The sequence below is a fragment of the Chlorocebus sabaeus genome, chromosome 25, assembly GCF_047675955.1.
Source record: "Chlorocebus sabaeus isolate Y175 chromosome 25, mChlSab1.0.hap1, whole genome shotgun sequence".
Taxonomy (NCBI): domain Eukaryota; kingdom Metazoa; phylum Chordata; class Mammalia; order Primates; family Cercopithecidae; genus Chlorocebus; species Chlorocebus sabaeus.
Window position 1 is genome coordinate 54,380,139 of NC_132928.1, and position 18,839 is coordinate 54,398,977.

General features: G+C 43.6%; 1 protein-coding gene across 2 annotated transcripts in view; it reads left to right on the forward strand.

Annotated features, from left to right (window-relative positions):
- The window catches only part of TNR (tenascin R), a 425,309-nt gene that overhangs the window by 374,811 nt on the left and 31,659 nt on the right, over positions 1 to 18,839 (forward strand). For both annotated transcript variants that reach the window (XM_007989404.3, XM_037985917.2), the window contains 9 exons: positions 2,647 to 2,736; positions 3,802 to 4,065; positions 4,661 to 4,930; positions 6,139 to 6,258; positions 7,154 to 7,300; positions 10,222 to 10,341; positions 13,509 to 13,652; positions 14,337 to 14,467; positions 15,444 to 15,576. In XM_007989404.3, coding sequence (XP_007987595.3) covers positions 2,647 to 2,736; positions 3,802 to 4,065; positions 4,661 to 4,930; positions 6,139 to 6,258; positions 7,154 to 7,300; positions 10,222 to 10,341; positions 13,509 to 13,652; positions 14,337 to 14,467; positions 15,444 to 15,576 — 1,419 coding nt within the window. The remainder of the gene's footprint in view (positions 1 to 2,646; positions 2,737 to 3,801; positions 4,066 to 4,660; positions 4,931 to 6,138; positions 6,259 to 7,153; positions 7,301 to 10,221; positions 10,342 to 13,508; positions 13,653 to 14,336; positions 14,468 to 15,443; positions 15,577 to 18,839) is intronic.

Genomic DNA, 18,839 nt, shown 5'->3' on the forward strand with positions numbered 1-18,839 from the left:
AGCATTCGTATACACCAGTAACAGACAAACAGAGAGCCAAATCATGAATGAACTTCCATTCACAATTGCTTCAAAGAGAATAAAATACCTAGGAATCCAACTTACAAGGGATGTAGAGGACCTCTTCAAGGAGAACTACAAACCACTGCTCAGTGAAATAAAAGAGGACACAAACAAATGGAAGAACATACCATGCTCATGGATAGGAAGAATCAATATCGTGAAAATGGCCATACTGCCCAAGGTTATTTATAGATTCAATGCCATCCCCATCAAGCTACCAATGAGTTTCTTCACAGAATTGGAAAAAACTGCTGTAAAGTTCATGTGGAACCAAAAAAGAGCCCGCATCTCCAAGACAATCCTAAGTCAAAAGAACAAAGCTGGAAGCATCACGCTACCTGACTTCAAACTATACTACAAGGCTACAGTAACCAAAACAGCATGGTACTGGTACCAAAACAGAGATATAGACCAATGGAACAGAACAGAGTCCTCAGAAATAATACCACACATCTACAGCCATCTGATCTTTGACAAACCTGAGAGAAACAAGAAATGGGGAAAGGATTCCCTATTTAATAAATGGTGCTGGGAAAATTGGCTAGCCATAAGTAGAAAGCTGAAACTGGATCCTTTCCTTACTCCTTATACGAAAATTAATTCAAGATGGATTCGAGACTTAAATGTTAGACCTAATACCATAAAAACCCTAGAGGAAAACCTAGGTAATACCATTCAGGACATAGGCATGGGCAAAGACTTCATGTCTAAAACACCAAAAACAACGGCAGCAAAAGCCAAAATTGACAAATGGGATCTAATTAAACTAAAGAGCTTCTGCACAGCAAAAGAAACTACCATCAGAGTGAACAGGCAACCTACAGAATGGGAGAAAATCTTTGCAATCTACTCATCTGACAAAGGGCTAATATCCAGAACCTACAAAGAACTCAAACAAATTTATGAGAAAAAAACAAACAACCCCATCAAAAAGTGGGCAAAGGATATGAACAGACATTTCTCAAAAGAAGACATTCATACAGCCAACAGACACATGAAAAAATGCTCATCATCACTGGCCATCAGAGAAATGCAAATCAAAACCACAATGAGATACCATCTCACACCAGTTAGAATGGTGATCATTAAAAAGTCAGGAAACAACAGGTGCTGGAGAGGATGTGGAGAAATAGGAACACTTTTACACTGTTGGTGGGATTGTAAACTAGTTCAACCATTATGGAAAACAGTATGGCAATTCCTCAAGGATCTAGAACTAGATGTACCATATGACCCAGCCATCCCATTACTGGGTATATACCCAAAGGATTATAAATCATGCTGCTATAAAGACACATGCACACATATGTTTATTGCGGCACTATTCACAATAGCAAAGACTTGGAATCAACCCAAATGTCCATCAGTGACAGACTGGATTAAGAAAATGTGGCACATATACACCATGGAATACTATGCAGCCATAAAAAAGGATGAGTTTGTGTCCTTTGTAGGGACATGGATGCAGCTGGAAACCATCATTCTTAGCAAACTATCACAAGAACAGAAAACCAAACACCGCATGTTCTCACTCATAGGTGGGAACTGAACAATGAGATCACTTGGACTTGGGAAGGGGAACATCACACACCGGGGCCTATCATGGGGAGGGGGGAGGGGGGAGGGATGGCATTGGGAGTTATACCTGATGTAAATGACGAGTTGATGGGTGTAGCACAGCAACATGGCACAAGTATACATATGTAACAAACCTGCACGTTATGCACATGTACCCTAGAACTTAAAGTATAATAATAATAATAAATAAATTAAAAAAAAAAAAAAGAAAGAGGGCAAGGAGAGAACCCACAGAATTCTAGATCTTTTAGGAGCCTCTCAGGGATCCTTTGTGGTAAACCTCCCAAAGAATTTCCTCAGAGAAGCTTACACCCTTTAGTGAGACAGTTTTTGCATTTCCTCTGTCTTCCTGGACTCCCCTGGAAGTTATTCTAAAATTAGATCCACAACCTTAGATACCCTGAGGCCTGAATTACTGAACTTGGTGGGGAGCCCACAGCAACAGGACTTCTGCATGCCCCTACTTGACAGCCCTGTGCTTAGAAAAAAAAAATCCATCCACTGTTCCTCCCTAGAATGGACCCAGGAGTCCCTATATGGCCTCAACGCCTATAAAAGGTGTAACTTGGTCCTTGTATATAACATTCAAGAAATGCTTTACAGGCCTATGTCCACACTGTCTCTCTTGATTACATACTCCCGAAATTCACAATTTAAGCAAGAAATCCCCTCACTGGTTCAAGCCAACCTGAGACGCTAAGCATACAAGGAGTCTTTGTATACTTAGGTGAGCACACCTCTGAAGGTCACTGACAAGGCAGGTTCTCTGCCTTCCCAGAGAGTCTGGCTGCAAGAAGGAAGCTCCACATGGGCTGGTTTGTCCTATTGACTTGGATTCCTAAATAGTGAAATTGGGATTTCCTAATAGTTGAAATTAGGAGAGGATTCAAGGAGGACTAAACACAAGGTATGAGTAAGAGTCTAAGATCATTTTCTTCCCAGCTTTCAGCCTTCCTAGCCCTGCCCCATACACAGAATAATGTTTGTTTCTCCATCCACTGATAGATCTGGTACCTGGCACTGAGTATGGAGTTGGAATATCTGCCGTCATGAACTCACAACAAAGCGTACCAGCCACCATGAATGCCAGGACTGGTGAGTAGGAGGACTGCTGAGGAAGACCAGGTTAGCCTATAAGCCTAAGGAGTCATGGAGGCTCGTCCTAGCAAAAATTAGTCAGAAAGCAATGCCTTCCAGTGAACAAGGCTCTGGTGACAACTGTCAGCCTAGAAACAACATCTACCCTATGCCTATTCCCTAACCTCTGACATGCAGGATGGAGTCACTCTCTTCCCCATAGACCTATGCTCGGTTCCTCATGGTCTGAAGAGCTGCTCAGGGCTGTACAGAGCAGAGGTAGAAAATCCTAAATAGGCTGATGCCATTGCAGGCTAGATTTTTATCTAGACCACCCCGACAGCAGGCAGAATGGGGCATCTTCACCCTGCATGCACCACAGATGCCCTCACAAAGGCCACTTGGGTGAAGGTCTAGCCTTGCAACAACCCATTAAATCTGAGGGCAGAAGAAAAGTCCAGTTGAGACCCTTTCTGCTCTGGATTCAGCAGTTTTGCTTCCAAATCCTGGGTAAATTTCAAAGTCATTTCAGCAGCTATGGTACTAGCAGCCTGGGCTGGGCTAGGGATTTTAGACCAGTCCTTGTCCCAAGGTTCAGCCTCTCTAGAGAACCACATGGACAAAGGTCTCCAGTTCCTCAAATCTAGCTGCCTGCCTGGCTATGGTTAGAACAAGTCAAAATAGCCTCAGGGTTGGAGGGTGGTGCCCTTCTGTTACCAGGATGGCATATCCCTACTTGGTGGTAGCTACCATTTTGTCCTTATTGGCTTATTGAGAAAGGATGGGAGAAAATGAATATGAGGAGCTTGAAAATCAGCAGCCAGCTTTGTCCCAGAGGTGGATGCAATCCAGTGGTATCAGAGCTCATCATGCCTTTCTGCAGATTGTTCGTCTGTTTGCCAAGCCCCTGGCCATCATTCAGAGGGAAGGTGCTTAGCAAAATATGAGATAAGTGTCAGCAATGACAAGCTAGTGCTTATAGTCAGCAGGCCTGCTGATAGCTTGCAAACACACAAAGCAGGCCAATAAATACTGCCTTCCTGGGGAACATGTGTAAAATAGGCCATTTATGTCAATCCACAGAACTTGACAGTCCCCGAGACCTCATGGTGACAGCCTCCTCGGAGACCTCCATCTCCCTCATCTGGACTAAGGCCAGTGGACCCATTGATCACTACCGAATTACCTTTACCCCATCCTCTGGGATCGCCTCAGAAGTCACTGTACCCAAGGACAGGACCTCGTACACATTGACAGATCTAGAGCCTGGGGCAGAGTACATCATTTCCATCACTGCTGAGAGGGGTCGGCAGCAGAGCTTGGAGTCCACTGTGGATGCTTTCACAGGTACCAGAGCAGCAGAAATCCCAGCCAGGTTCAGGGATTGGTGGATCTTAGTGTGAGAAATTCATCCAGGCAACTCACTCTTCCAATGTTCCATTTCCTTTGGAGAAAAGAGAGGTGGGTAGAAAAGGATAGATGCAAAACTAATAAATGCATCAAGAGGGAAGGGTTGGAAGTAAAGGGGAGAGGTGAGCAACAGTGTTACTTGCCTGAAAACTTGTGTCTGGTTTTTCTATGGCCTTGACATAGTAGTTGATTCTGTCCATCTTTCCCTGCTGCAGTAAATCAGTGGGAATACAGAGAATCCATGGGACCATGTAAAATTCTTTCCAGGATACAGGCTTTCAGTCCTGGGTCAGTATTATGATTAACTCGCAGAAGTATTTCTCATTTTAACAGAATCCATTTTCCCATATTTGGATTGGAAAAACTGGAGTGAACAGGACTGGAGAATAAAGAGGTGGAATCTCTGGGTTAGTGGGTGAAGGTGTAGCCCTTATTAACAAGGAGAGCAGATCACTTTAGCCAGGAAGTTCTTCTGGCCCAACGGCCCATCTTCTCACGTGTTTCAGGACCATCCATCTCCTTTGCTTTGCAGGCTTCCGCCCCATCTCTCATCTGCACTTTTCTCATGTGACCTCCTCCAGTGTGAACATCACTTGGAGTGACCCATCTCCCCCAGCAGACAGACTTATTCTGAACTACAGCCCCAGGGATGAGGAAGAAGAGATGACAGAGGTCTCCCTGGATGCCACCAAGAGGCATGCTGTCCTGATGGGCCTGCAACCAGCCACAGAGTACATTGTGAACCTTGTGGCAGTCCATGGCACAGTGACCTCTGAGCCCATTGTGGGCTCCATCACCACAGGTGAGGCTGGAGGACTTGGCAGCAGGTGATGAAAGGGGTTCTCACAGTAGCCTTTGACAAATCAATGAACTTTTAAAAGAGAAAGACCCAAGGAGTAGGGGACTGCCTAGAGAAAGTCTATGAGCTATTCTGAAACAGCTACTTCCTCCAGTGCTGAAGAAGATACGTTAGATGAGAAACCCCCATTTGGAAGGTGGGACAAAGTCAATGTCTTGAGGAGGTGAAAGTTCGAATGCATTTGTCCAAAAGACCTCCCACTACCAGCTTAGAAAAAAAAGCACTGGAGATAGCTAGTCTGCAACAGGAATCCCTCTACAGTGAAGAGACACCTGTTCCTATTCTGGAGAGCCACCTCTTAACTGCCCGGAAAGGTCACTGCTACAAATGATGCTTCCTTAGTCTCACATGGGACTAGCATACAATCAGGTAGTGACCTGGCACTCAGAGAATGGGGTTGATTTGGATGTTGCTTAGAAAACACAGGCACTCTGAGATGAATTGGATCAATCCCAGCTCATTATTCCCAAATACAGTTTCAAATATGAGGTGCATGTGGGTGAAGACATATATGTTTGGGTCGTTTCCTACTTACTAACAAGAACTCACGAACTGGACAAGTGGATTAAACACTCAGCTGATCAACTCTGTGAGCCCCTAGCAGTTAAAAAAAAAGAAAAAGAAAAAGAATAAAGAAAAGTCCATAGCATAAATGAAATACAATTTAGGAAAATGGATTTGTTCTGGACTTGTGCTCTGAAACCCCTGTACAGTCAATAGGCAGTTTTTCAAAACTGAAACCAAAGGTGACTGCTAAAGAATAAGAGATACAAGCAAAATTTGGTTTATCTTTTAAAAAAAAATTGCCCCAGAGAAAACGCCTATGTTTCTCCCAATTCAAAACAAACATATGAATTTAAAAAAAAGTTCCTAGTTGGCCTGCAGATAGGTAACAGGTACAGAGCTTGCCAGCTTGGCTTTATGTTGTTAAAATATTCTCCATGGACATAGCTTTAGTCATACCTACAAGGTTTCAATTGAAACACCAGCCTGATTGAAACACCATGGTTTTAACGATACCCTATTATGCAGAAAGATCCTGTCTGCCTTTGGGACAACACTGGCTTTTGGTCAACATAAAACCAGCGATGAGAATTTCTTTTTCACACTGTGCTTTCTGTCTTTTTCCCTCAACCACTGGGTCCTTGTAGGAATTGATCCCCCAAAAGACATCACAATTAGCAATGTGACCAAGGACTCAGTGATGGTCTCCTGGAGCCCTCCTGTTGCATCTTTTGATTACTACCGAGTATCATATCGACCTACCCAAGGTAACAAAGTAATTTGACTTCTCAAAGATGCTAGGATTTGGATGAAGAATATGGGAGAATTAGCGTATCCCACAGAACATCCACTCCTCCTGAGTTTTTCCTCTTCTCTGTGGCATGCTCCATCAGAATGAGAGTGGGCTGGTGAGCAGCCAAGAAACCCTGCACTCACCAATGCCTCTTGAGAAAGGCTTGATTACATTCACCCAGAAAGCAAGCCCTTCCCTAGCAGAAGTAACTGGTCACCATTATCTAGGCAGTGTCATGAGAAACAAAGAGGCCCAAAAGAATCTGCCAAGAACTAGGGTCACAAGAACTTTCCTACAAGAATGAAGTTCAAGACTAGGATCCAGAGGGATGGCTAAAGACCCAGCAAAGCCAGATGGAGCCTTGGAGGGAACCACAGTGATGTGGTCCCATTTTAGCCACTCCAGCCAAGTTACAAGTCAGAGGAAATTGGCCCAGACCTCACCTGCACCCTGCCAGTTCTTGCTGGTACATGTGGCATTGTTAAGGAAGTGGAGGGCACACTCGCTTCCAGCGAGGACACAGGACAGCTTTCTAGACTACACTGTCTCTGGACTGCGGGGACTGCTCCTTGCATCGGTGCCCTCCATACTGCCTTAATGTCATTGTCTTAGAGAAGACCAGTTTGTTAGAAAACCACTTAATAGGTAGCTAATTTTACTTTGCTCCAAGGAGTCCATAAAATGAAGAAATGAGACCAGTGTGCAAAGCCTCTTCACACTCCAACATTCCCAGTCCATGAACCATGTAGCATCCCTCCGCACTGAGTACTGAGTCTCACACCCATCTGCTTTATTGACATAGACTGTACTATGGGTTGCTTGAATGAGAGGGCTGCTGAATTTTAACTGTAGATTCTTCTCTTCTCCAGTGGGACGATTAGACAGCTCAGTGGTGCCCAACACTGTGACAGAATTCACCATCACCAGACTATACCCAGCTACCGAATACGAAATCAGCCTCAACAGCGTGCGGGGCAGGGAGGAAAGCGAGCGCATCTGTACTCTCGTGCACACAGGTAGGCATGTCTCCCTGCTGTGTCGAGTTAGGACCCTGGCTGAGGATCTGGGTGAAGTTGTTCAGGCTCATACAAAGGTTCTGGAGGCTGGGGCTCCATTTCGGGGTGCTCCTCTAACCCACTGTGTCTTGCAGGGCAATTTGCAATTTCTCTTCCCCTAATACTCCTCTCTAATACTAAAAGTTTAGAGAGTTGCCCTCTATAAGTCTTGCTGGTTTAGGTTAGGAATTTTCATGGAACTTCCAACATAAACAGTGCTCTTTCAGACATGTGATAGAAGTGAATTCTAAAACAGATATCTGAATCATTCATCTGATTTTGTAAAAGACTCAGATAAGAAAATTTCACCTCAGAGAAGAAAAGGGTTGTTATTCCAGTAATGGAATTGGGGTCATGAAATTCATTATCAGATATAGCCAGAAACCACCAAGAAGGTGCCTTTGCTCTTGCTTTGTGCTCCAGGAAGAAAGAAGGCACCAAAGTGGCCATAACTCCCTCAACCAGGACCAAAGCAGTGGAGGTGATGTGGCTCCGTGGGCATCCTGGGCGTCCTGCAGGGGTACCATGTAGCTCATGCCTCTGACAGGCCCTCTAGTCATATCCAGATGTCTTCTGCATCCTCCATCAGCTCCTGCATAATGACCAGAGGAAGAGAGGTGCAAGGGAGAGACTGGCTTGCAATGTGGGAAAGTGGGGAAGGGTAGTCCAAATCCCATGGCCTCCTTCTTGAAAACAAGCCCATACAATGGGTCTGAGGAGGACTCTCGGTAGCACCACTGATCCTCCGTCTCTGGTCCCTCAGCAAGTACACCATGCAGAACTCACTAGCAGGCACAGCCAAAGTTTTCTATTCCCAAACCCTAGACCAAACCTCCTAGTTAGGCCATCATTCCCACAGCACGTGGGAAAATATCAAGCTTGCCTCATTACGAGAACACCTGGATTTTCTACGGTTGCTTAATTTCCCTGGAGAATGGTATTTCCCAAATGAGGGAAATATACTTTGGAATTTCTCACTGCTTTTATAGATGTTCTCAGAAGCTCAGAAACAGCATCTCTAGGGCAATAGGCCAAGAAATATTCCTTCACAAACACAAAAATTATTCTCTAAAGACAGCGCAGGATATTCTGATCTTCCCTAGTCTCCTTCCAGGCTTAAGACCACAGATAACACAGTCATTCAGTCTTGCCCTATCTATTAAATTACATGTGACCATTAAAATATAAACAAATGTTGACCAGAAGTGAGGTCCAATAAACCAAAAGAAGCCTCTATCCCACCTTCCTGAACCTAGAAATTCATATTACAGAAATTAATCTTTTTTCCCATTGAGAAAAATAAAATGTATTTCAAGAGCCTCCTATCCCCAAGATAAAAGAGAGCAGCAACTTCAGTCAAAAACTCATTTCTTTAGCAGGGCATGGATGCATGCACCTGTAGTCTCAGCTACCAGGGAGGCTGAGGCAGGAGGATCACTTGAATCCAGGAGTCCAAGGCTACAGTGAGCCATGATCAGGCCACTGCATGCCAGCCTGAGTGACAGAGCAAGACCTTGTTTCTCAAAAGAAAAAAAAAAATTCCTTGGGTCATGAGCAGCTAGTATCTCTAAAGCAGATATTTGGTATATTTGGTACACCAACCACAATGGTGTGCCCATCCAAACTGCCCTCCTTCCAGTCTAGGCAGAGCTATTTTGGCAACTTCCAATAACTAGATTGCCCCAGAATGTCTTATTTTGCTGCCGTTTGTTTGTTGTGGTTTTATGTTGAGGTCTACAATCTTACAACTTTTGGAAGTGAGTACTCCTTCAGGGTGTCATGTTTGTCTCATGGTATCATGCATGTCTCAGATAGATCAAGCCAAGTGTAGTCTAAGGGCTGCATTTGAAAACTCTTTGAACATGCAGATTAGGGATACAATTCAAATTTTAATATTATGAAAATATTTTCCAGGTTGTTTCTTTGTGCTAAAGGACATAGGCAAGTGAAAAAATACTTTCAATTAGAGAATAGGATAAGATCCACAGCAGATCTTGGTTCTCAGAAGTGAATCGTATGACGCTTAGGTTAAGCTGATGCCTATACTGTTGTAATAACGTCCACTTGTGATAAATTCTAACCTGATGGAAGAAAAGCACAGTAATAAAGCAAAGGCTTAGAGCATGGGCAAATTAGACTAGGAAGATGATCTTATGACAAGCACACTGTTCCTCTAACAGGCTCTTTTGACCTCCTTACTAAGCCTGGAAGAATCCTTTTGACTCTTAATGCAACAAAAAGAATATCCAGGACTCAGTCCTGAGTGAGACCTGTGAGCAGTGAAGCAATCATCCAATAATCAGATATTACTTTTGAGGCAACCTGACTGAGCCCATGCAGTCATTCCATGGATGGACCTTCTGTGTTCTCTGTCCTGGGGATACTCCTGCCCCTATGGAGTTGCCACCACACTTCCTGAAGCTCATTAACAGAGATCTTTCCACGAGGCACACCTTTACATTTATAAAAGTGCAAATAGTCTGGGAAGTATGATTATCTCATTAACTAAAAAATTGTAACAATTTCTGTGGGTTCTTAGTTGCTCCATCTACATTTAAATGTTGAAAATTCATTCCAGCCATACCTTGAAATCCTCTGTAGTACCTGGCACAGTATTCTGCACATAAGAAGTTAATGAATTAATTAAAAGGAAGAGCTGGGGGCAATTAGGGGAGAACTGGTTGCTTGAGAGAAGGGGGCAGGGAGAAAAGGAAGAGGCTGATGGAACCAGAAGATGAGAAAGGGAAGAGGTTTCTGCTCACTTCTTTGTTTTGTAGAGTGCAGCAGCAGTCATGTACCATGAGTGGAACTTCTGAGATCATTCCCTGCATTTCTATCCTGCAGCTCCTCTTACTTATAACTGATCATCTATTCTGTTTCAGCCATGGACAACCCTGTGGATCTGATTGCTACCAACATCACTCCAACAGAAGCCCTGCTGCAGTGGAAGGCACCAGTGGGTGAGGTGGAGAACTACGTCATTGTTCTCACACACTTTGCAGGTGGGTGTCTGCAGGACTGCAGATCAGGCCTGTGGGAATGGTGGGAATTGGAGCTACAGACCAGTATGATGTGAATAAGCAAAACATTTTTTCAATCCGAAGGACAGATTAGAAATGTTCCTACTTCAGGTATACTATGAAGCCCTCAAGATATCCCCAAACTCTAGGCTGGGCATCGTGGCTCACACTTGTAATCCCAACACTTTGGGAGGCCAAGGCAGACGGATCACTTGAGGTAAGGAGTTCAAGACCAGCCTGGCCAACATGGTGAAACCCTATCTCTTCTGAAAATACGAAAATTAGCCGGGAGTGGTGGAGCACACCTGTAGTCCCAGCTACTTGGGAGGCTGAGGCAAGAGAATCACTTGAAGCCAGGAAGTGGAGGTTACAGTGAGCCAAGATCGTGCCATTGCACTCCAGCCTGGAGTCATAGCGAGACTCCATCTCAAAAAAAAAAAAAAAAAAAAAAAAAGAAAAGAAAAGAAAAAGATATTCCCAAACTCTGCAAACTGTATCAAATCTAGGAACTGAGAAAGCTGAATCTGAAAGGTACAAGAAAGGCACGTAACCAAGGGCAAGTACAAAATCAGAGCAATAGCACTAGGAGGACAAAACTCAGAACAGAGCTAAGACTTGCCCCCAAAATGCTACAAACAAGAAAGCAGGCTTTTCTAAATATTTGCAGAGCAAGAAAAATACTGAAGATATAGGACCAAGTTTGGAACAGATAGTACATGATAACAGGTGACAAAAGATTCAGGACAGCTAAACTCTTCTGTTGTTTTTATCTTCTCTATTCACATCCAGCCCAACAGGTTTAACTAACACAAAATCTTGAATTTCACTGTCTTCTGCATCATGCTTGTTCACCTTACACCAATTGAAGCTGAACAGAACAGAGAAGCCCAAAGCAAAATAGTACTGAGTCCTTCAAGTCTCTAGGCTTAGGGAAGTTCTTTCCCTGCCTACATCAAACATGTGATCACGGAATTGTTTTGGGTTATATTCAGGAATCCAGAGAACAAAGATACCAGAAGACAGAAGGCAGGCAGATGTCTTGGTTTTCAAAAATGGCAGTGAAAGCCAATTCTGTAAGCTGCAAAGAAGTAAACTTATTGTCAAATCTTAGGAAGGTAAAAACTAAAACAGACAATTAAACAACTTGGAAAAGGAATTAGTGATTACCATGTATCAGCACAGGTTCACCGAGAATAAGTTTTATCAAAACTACTTTATGTCTTTGTTTTCATGGACAAATCTGGTAGTACATTTGTATTTCATCAAGACATTAGAAAACCCCACTTATCACTCAGTCCTTAGTTAACAAGGAAAAATACATGAAAGGTCATATTTGGAGTTAGCTGGGACTGTAGTTGAATGAATGACCCTCCATGAAGAAGGGATATCATTACTATGGATATGTCCTAACCCCTCTGTGAGCATGCACAATCCATCTTAATTCCTGTCACCCCTCCTTGCATAACATGATCCCGCATTTTCGAACGATCATCATGCTTTCTCAAGCCTCCACGCATTGGCACATGCTATTTCTTTCACCAGGAAACTCCCCCACTTGTCTGCCTAGAAAACCCATCCGTCGAGTCTTGGTTTCAACCCTATCTCTTCTGTCAAAGCTTCCCTGAAGGCAGTCAGACATATCTGCTCACAGACACAAAACACACAACTCCAACATAGCAATGAACTTCCATTCATTCCACAAATACTCTTGATGCCCTCCCATGCGCCATACACTCTACAAGGCTATAAGGATTCAGAAACAAAAATTGAGTTCTCATCTTTGTGGAACTCACTTCTAATGATGTTGCAGAGAAGTAAATAGTTACAACTTGATGTGAGCAGTGTATGCTATAGACATGCACAAAACACCATGGGCCATGTCCAATGGGCTACTATGATTGGTGTCAAGCTGTGGAGGGAAAGAAAGAAGAAAAGTCTCAGATAAAGTGAAAGAAGAAAAGGTGAAGAAAGGGAATTTCAAGAAATAAGAGCAGACTGTGGGCATTTGCAGAGATGTGAGAGTGTGAGAAGTCTGAAGAACTGCCATAATTTGGTATGGCTGGAGCATTGATCAATGGCATGATGTGCAAAGGGGGACATGAAAAAGATGATATCCTTATATATGCTCTTCCAAAGCTTAAGCGTTAGTGTGAATTTTAACTTGTTTGTATGCCTTTAGACCACAAGAAACTTGAAATCTCAAAGCCCTACCTAGTCTGGAAATGTGCCCAGCAAACTGTTAAACACTAAATAATTTCCAAGTATTCTAATTGCACAACAGAGGAGTTGGCCCTGAACTAATGAACAGTTTTATCAACAGCTTGAATGAATTCAGAGAAGACATGCTTACCAAATTTGTGTATAAAACAAAATTGTGATCAATAGGATCCAAGTTCAAAAATATTTTAATAAACTGAAACAGTGGCCCAAAACTCAATCAGCAAGGCAAAATGCAGTAGAAATAAATGCAAAGCTCTGCCCATGGGTATAAAAAATCAACTAACAAAATTGGATTGGGAAGTAGGGGGAGTGGTTACAAAGAAAGTCTTTTATTAGCAATAATCTTGGCATGTGACAACAATATCACATGGCATTCCCAAAACCTAACTAATTAATTTAAGTGGCACAAGTGCAGACTGATCCTGTTTATTTCACTGGTCAGTACCTCTCAATTATTGTTCTCGGTTCTCTGAGTTTTGGACTTTAGCAGGAACACTGATAAACTGTTACTTGTTCAGAGAAAAGTAGACAGAACTGTGAAGATTTTTAAATTGTCACATAAATGTGATGGGAAGTGGGGGCTGAATTTTCTGTTCAGTGCAGAGGGAACTTGATTAGGAAGGATGGTGGAGAGGAAGGGGCCTTGTAGACAAAAGACTGGATTTATCCTTTATAACTCCAGAGACCCGAATAGAAGTTACAGAGAAGACAATTTGACCTGCACATAAAGAACACTTGTTTTCAATTAAGATACAAGAGATGAGAGGGGAATCCTTGCATGGAGTAAGATACTAAGCTAGATAACCTATGAAAGATTTTTTTCCAAAATTCTCTAGTAGTAAATCCATGTGAAATGCCTTTGGATTTGGTAGGTCTTTCCTAAACTGAGTAGCCTTATTCAACCCTTATTCATATTCATCTGAGTTCAGTTGCTGGAGAGACCATCCTGGTTGACGGAGTCAGTGAGGAATTTCGGCTTGTTGACCTGCTTCCTAGCACCCACTATACTGCCATCATGTATGCCACCAATGGGCCTCTCACCAGTGGCACCATCAGCACCAACTTCTCTACTCGTGAGTACATGGTCATCTACATACCCGAATCCCTGGGGACTTTTGTGGAAATGGCCAGTTTTCTTGTGGTGGACTAGATTATCACCTGTAGGCTTTGGACAGGGCAGCTATGAGCTGTTCTTATTTGGGCTGACTACAGCCCAAATTCAGTGAAACTGAGCTGCAATTTTTGGCCAGCAGACACATGTCTTTTTCTGCTCTCGCCCTGGGTGACAGCAGAAGAACCAGGTCAAGAGAGGTCTGTACTCTGAATGCATCTGCCCCAGAAAAGTCTGATGGATATTAAAAGGCTAGATATCTAGGAAAGAGCTGCTGAGTAGAGTGATGAATATGAGAAAGTAGACAAGGTAACATGTGGAAACACAAGTTCACGAGTGAACGAGCAGGCATGAGAGTGTATCAGGGTCAGGATCTCAGGCATAGAGGGTCAGTGTGGAAGATGTCACACCCAAGCCGAGAGGCCCTGTGAGGGAAGGGGAAGTAGCTGCAAGAATGATCGTGGCCCTGAATGATTATCGTCTGACCCAGGAGCACCCTTTATGCTCCTGTATAAGCCAGAGCGGGGGTCAGCATCTGAGCAATCCTAAGACCAAAGAGGTGGGCAAACAGATACCCATGCCTGAAATCAAGCAGGGGGAGGAGCTGGAGAGGCAGGCATGCCCTAGCACTTTCTCCTCTTTGTAGTCCTGGACCCTCCAGCAAACCTGACAGCCAGTGAAGTCACCAGACAAAGTGCCCTGATCTCCTGGCAGCCTCCCAGGGCAGAGATTGAAAATTATGTCTTGACCTACAAATCCACTGATGGAAGCCGCAAGGTGAGATTTTGCTGGAAAGGGAAAAGACCATTTCTCCCAAGTGAGGTCATGTGGAAACTGACTAGTGGAGTGACCACGGGACGTTGGAGGGAGGGGGAAGGAAGCAACCCACAGGGAACTCATCAGCTTCCCATCAAGGATACCCAGCCTGCTGTTGATGAGATAGCCTTAGTCTGCAAGCCAGAAGATTTGGATGATAGTCCTAGCTCTACTATTACTCTCTACGTAAGTTGAGGCAAAGGACTAAACCTCTTCAAGGCTTGCTTTCTTCTCTAGCTAATGAGGGTCTCCACCCCTGCAACTTCATTGGGTTGTGCTGGTGCTTCCAATACAATGACACAAAGCACACTGGAAACTCCCAAGTACAAGATATTGGAATAATTTTTCAACAACAGGACTGAGCAAACATGAACTGGATACCAAATTCAATGCCTTTTATGCCTCTTGATAAACATTATAAAGGTGGTATCTGTGTAGCCTACAGTAAAGATAAAACAAATTTTTGTTTTATTTCATCAGTTGAAACAGTTCATCCAGAACACTGATTTTCAAGTTTTTGTTAGTGAAACAACCTCCCTTTAAAGGGAAATCATATGCAGAAACCAAAAACACAGAATACATTTTGGCAGAGTTAGTCTGCTTGATAGAAATAAGGAGGACTTGGATCCCGCTTCCTCAGCTCTTTCTCTGCTCTCAAGCAAGTCCAGTGCAATCTGAAAACTTCTAGATTCAATAATGCAGGTATCTAAATTTACCCCAGTGTGCATTCCTGAGATAGGAGCTGGCCTAAATCTCACATGGGAGCTCTCCTCTCTGCTTATTGGTGCAGTAATCCTTATTGTAGGATGGAGAGGATGATAATGGTCATTGCAGTACTAACCTAGCTGCCCATAGGATTTGAACTTCCCTTCCCTACTTTCCCAAATTGCAAGCCAGTTGCTCCCTTCCACCACCCTTCCTTTGGCTCATCATACAGGAGCTGATTGTGGATGCAGAAGACACCTGGATTCGACTAGAGGGCCTGTTGGAGAACACAGACTACACGGTGCTCCTGCAAGCAGCACAGGATACTGTGTGGAGCAGCATCACCTCCACCGCCTTCACCACAGGTGAGGGAGCATGGCCACTTTGATGCCTTCTTCTCCACTTCCTGATGTTTGGCTCCTCAGCAGCCTCTGCTGAGACTTGCCCTGGGAGCAGTTTATCAAAAAAGCTCAATTACCTCCTCCTTCTTTCCCCCTTTCCAATCCCCTACCAGGAAACCTCTCACTAACAAGGTAACCACAGGAACCAGCAGCACAACTCCCTGGTCCACCTGGACCAATTAAATGCACCAAGTAAAGACATCAGGTTCTGGCTGGACACGGTGACTCACACCTGTAATCCCAGCACTTCGGGAGCCTAGGCAGCCGAATTACCTGAGGTCAGGAGTTTGAGACCAGCCTGGCCAACATGATAAAACCCCGTCTCTACTGAAAATACAAAAATTAGTTGGGCATGGTGGTGTGCGCCTGTAATCCCAGCTATTCTGGAGGCTGAGGCAAGAGAATCACTTGAACCCAGGAGGTAGAGGTTGCAGTGAGCCACGATCATGCCACTGTACTCCAGCCTGGGTGAAAAAGTGAGACTCCATCTCAAAAATAAATAAATAAATAAAAATAAAAAACATCAGGTTCCTCCTAGTTCAGATTTTCTGCAAGTGTTTTTCCAGCAAAGTTTATCTTTCTCTTCCTCCTTCCTCTGCTATCTGTAATCAGAGACTCACTTAGTAAAAGCAGCAGTAGTAAACCTTCAACATTAAACCTGCAGCTCTTCTCCATACACAAAGCACTTTTACATTCCTATGGTCTCACTCAGTACTTATATAACAAGTGGTCAGGAAGGCCTATGATCCCCATTCTACAGATGATGAAACTGAGGTTCATGGAAGCCAAAGACTTACATGGCTAGTAAGTAGCTGAGTCAGAACTTGAACCCAGGTCTTCTACTACTAAATGCAGCTGTTCCGGCTGCATTCCCTCCTTAAGTCAGCAGAAGATACTTGAAAAACGCCGCCAAATGATTAAAAAAAAAGTCCTAATATCTATAACAGGAAATAACCTAATACTTGACTTTTGAGAGTTACTTGCCAAGTACTGTTTAACTGCATTACATGTATTATCTAATGTAATCCTCACAACAGCCTACATGGTGTATACTACAATCTCTATTTTTCACAAATGAAGAAATTGGGCCCCAAAGAGGTGAAGTAACTCACCCAAGATCCCATAGCTCTTAAGTAGGGGAGCTGGAATTTGACCCCAGATGTTTCAGCTCTGGGGTCTGTGCTATTAATGTTTCTCTCTACCACCTCCCACTGTGCCTCTCTACAGTCCATAATGTAAGGCTGCCAAGCCCCGACTTTGAATTCTTTTCCTGCCCCACATTATGGGGCTATGGGTGTGCATACATGTGAAGCAAACCTGAGCATGTCCCATATACTCAGCCGCATTCTGCCTGCCATGTCAGAGCACCAGAATGACTGGATTCCTGTCCATGCCCCAGAGCCTCTTCCTCCATCCCCAGAAAGGTGAGAGCAAGTCCCCCAGCCCCACCAGGTGTCTCCCCCACTGCACTTGTTCTAAATGACAAAGCAAGACACTGATCAGACACGACAAAATGTCCTCAGTGGTTCTATAGAGTGCTGAGATAGTGAACGAGTTCTTTTCTTCCTTCTTTTTTTTACACCTTTCAATATATCACAAAGTATCTTCAATGAGAACATTAATCAGAAAAACAAATGTTTTAATTAAAAAAATAATAATAAACCTTGGGCACACAAACAAGACATGAATCCAAGATGTATCTTTACCAAGTGGAATTTAGAAGACACTTGATCTCTTTTATAGGGCTGGAGTCAATTATGCTCCCCCTCCGTGCTCTTTCAAAGATGTCTGATCTCAGAACTAAGGTGTTACCCTCTTCTCGTTAAGCCCTTCCCTGCACATTCTCAGGTTAATTAAAGAGGCCTCCATGGTCCTCTTTTCCACGCTACCACTTAAAGACCCACGGGTTGGAGCTTTCCATTGAATTAAGAATTTCTTTTCTATAAAAGGACACAGATGACAGACACTTAAACCGAGCTCCCAATTTGCATATTTATTAGGTCTAAATTAATCATTTTATCCCCAAAATGCATGGGTTTCAATGTTTGCTCAGTGTAGTATGGGCTTTTAATTCCCACCCTGGTGATGCCACAGCTAGCAGTTGTGAGCAGTGTGACAATGTGCCTGAAGTCTCTGTGGCATTTTACAGCTGTGCCTCGCTCCAGACCCACCTGGGCTGTGAAAGTAAACCAGCTTCTGTGCCCCTCACTGCCCTCTCTTAGATGCAGCTGCGCCAAGGGATGTGCAATTTTTTGGATCTGGGATCCCAAATCCAGCTGGGGCCTCAGTAGGATCAAATAAGCAGAAGATTAACAACACACATGGAAATCGGGAGAGGAGGCAGAATAATGACTTCGTTTGGTGGACAGTTCAGGGGACCAGCAGGATGTATTTAGGTTGTTTGTTTGTTTTTACAAGACTCCAGTTGACACCAGGCTCTTGGGGCATGACCAATACCAACTCAGAAAGGGGAAAACAAAAAAGCCCAATTTCCTATGCAGTGAGTGTAGCTACTGACTGAGCAGCTCCATGTAGTTTATATTATTACTTCTGTGTTACACGGCAAAGATATGTCTGTGTTTGGAAGCTTTTGCAGTTTTACTGGAAAGCTCAAATTTAAATGTAAGTTGCTGAGGCATACCAAACTCTGCTGGCTTTGTCTTGGAGATTTATCGGAACCCACTGAAATGACTGGTTTCAGAATGAAAGATTCTTGGGCAGAAATAATGCATGTGAAAGTACCTTGCATGAAGCCTGGCACATTCCAGACATAATAGATAGTGGTTAAATTGAATAGTCAAATCTCAGCTGCAGAGCAGAGAAGAGGGGTCTCTGATAAAACAAAGCCTAAGGCGATTTTTAATACCCCTTGTAGGGATAGCGCAGGCAAAGAGGTACAGCCTTCAAGAGTACGATGCCCAAATTCCCTCTAACTTCAGGCTCTATCAGCCACCTCAATGCAAATTTCCCTGAATAAATTCCACTAGGCTACATAGTTATTTGCATGTTAATATTAATGGGCTCTCATTGCCTGTGCCATCTCTCTATCCCAAAGTTTTCTACTCCTGCCCAAGCGCAAATTTTATTAAGGAGGAAGAGAATACAAGGGTGTCAGCTTCCAAACTTGGTAGGGTGGGAATGGGGACATTGCCAATAAGGAAAAGCAAAATTGAAGAGAAGTGTATCTTCACTTACATGCAAGACTGGAGTGCTGCCAGTCAGGACCC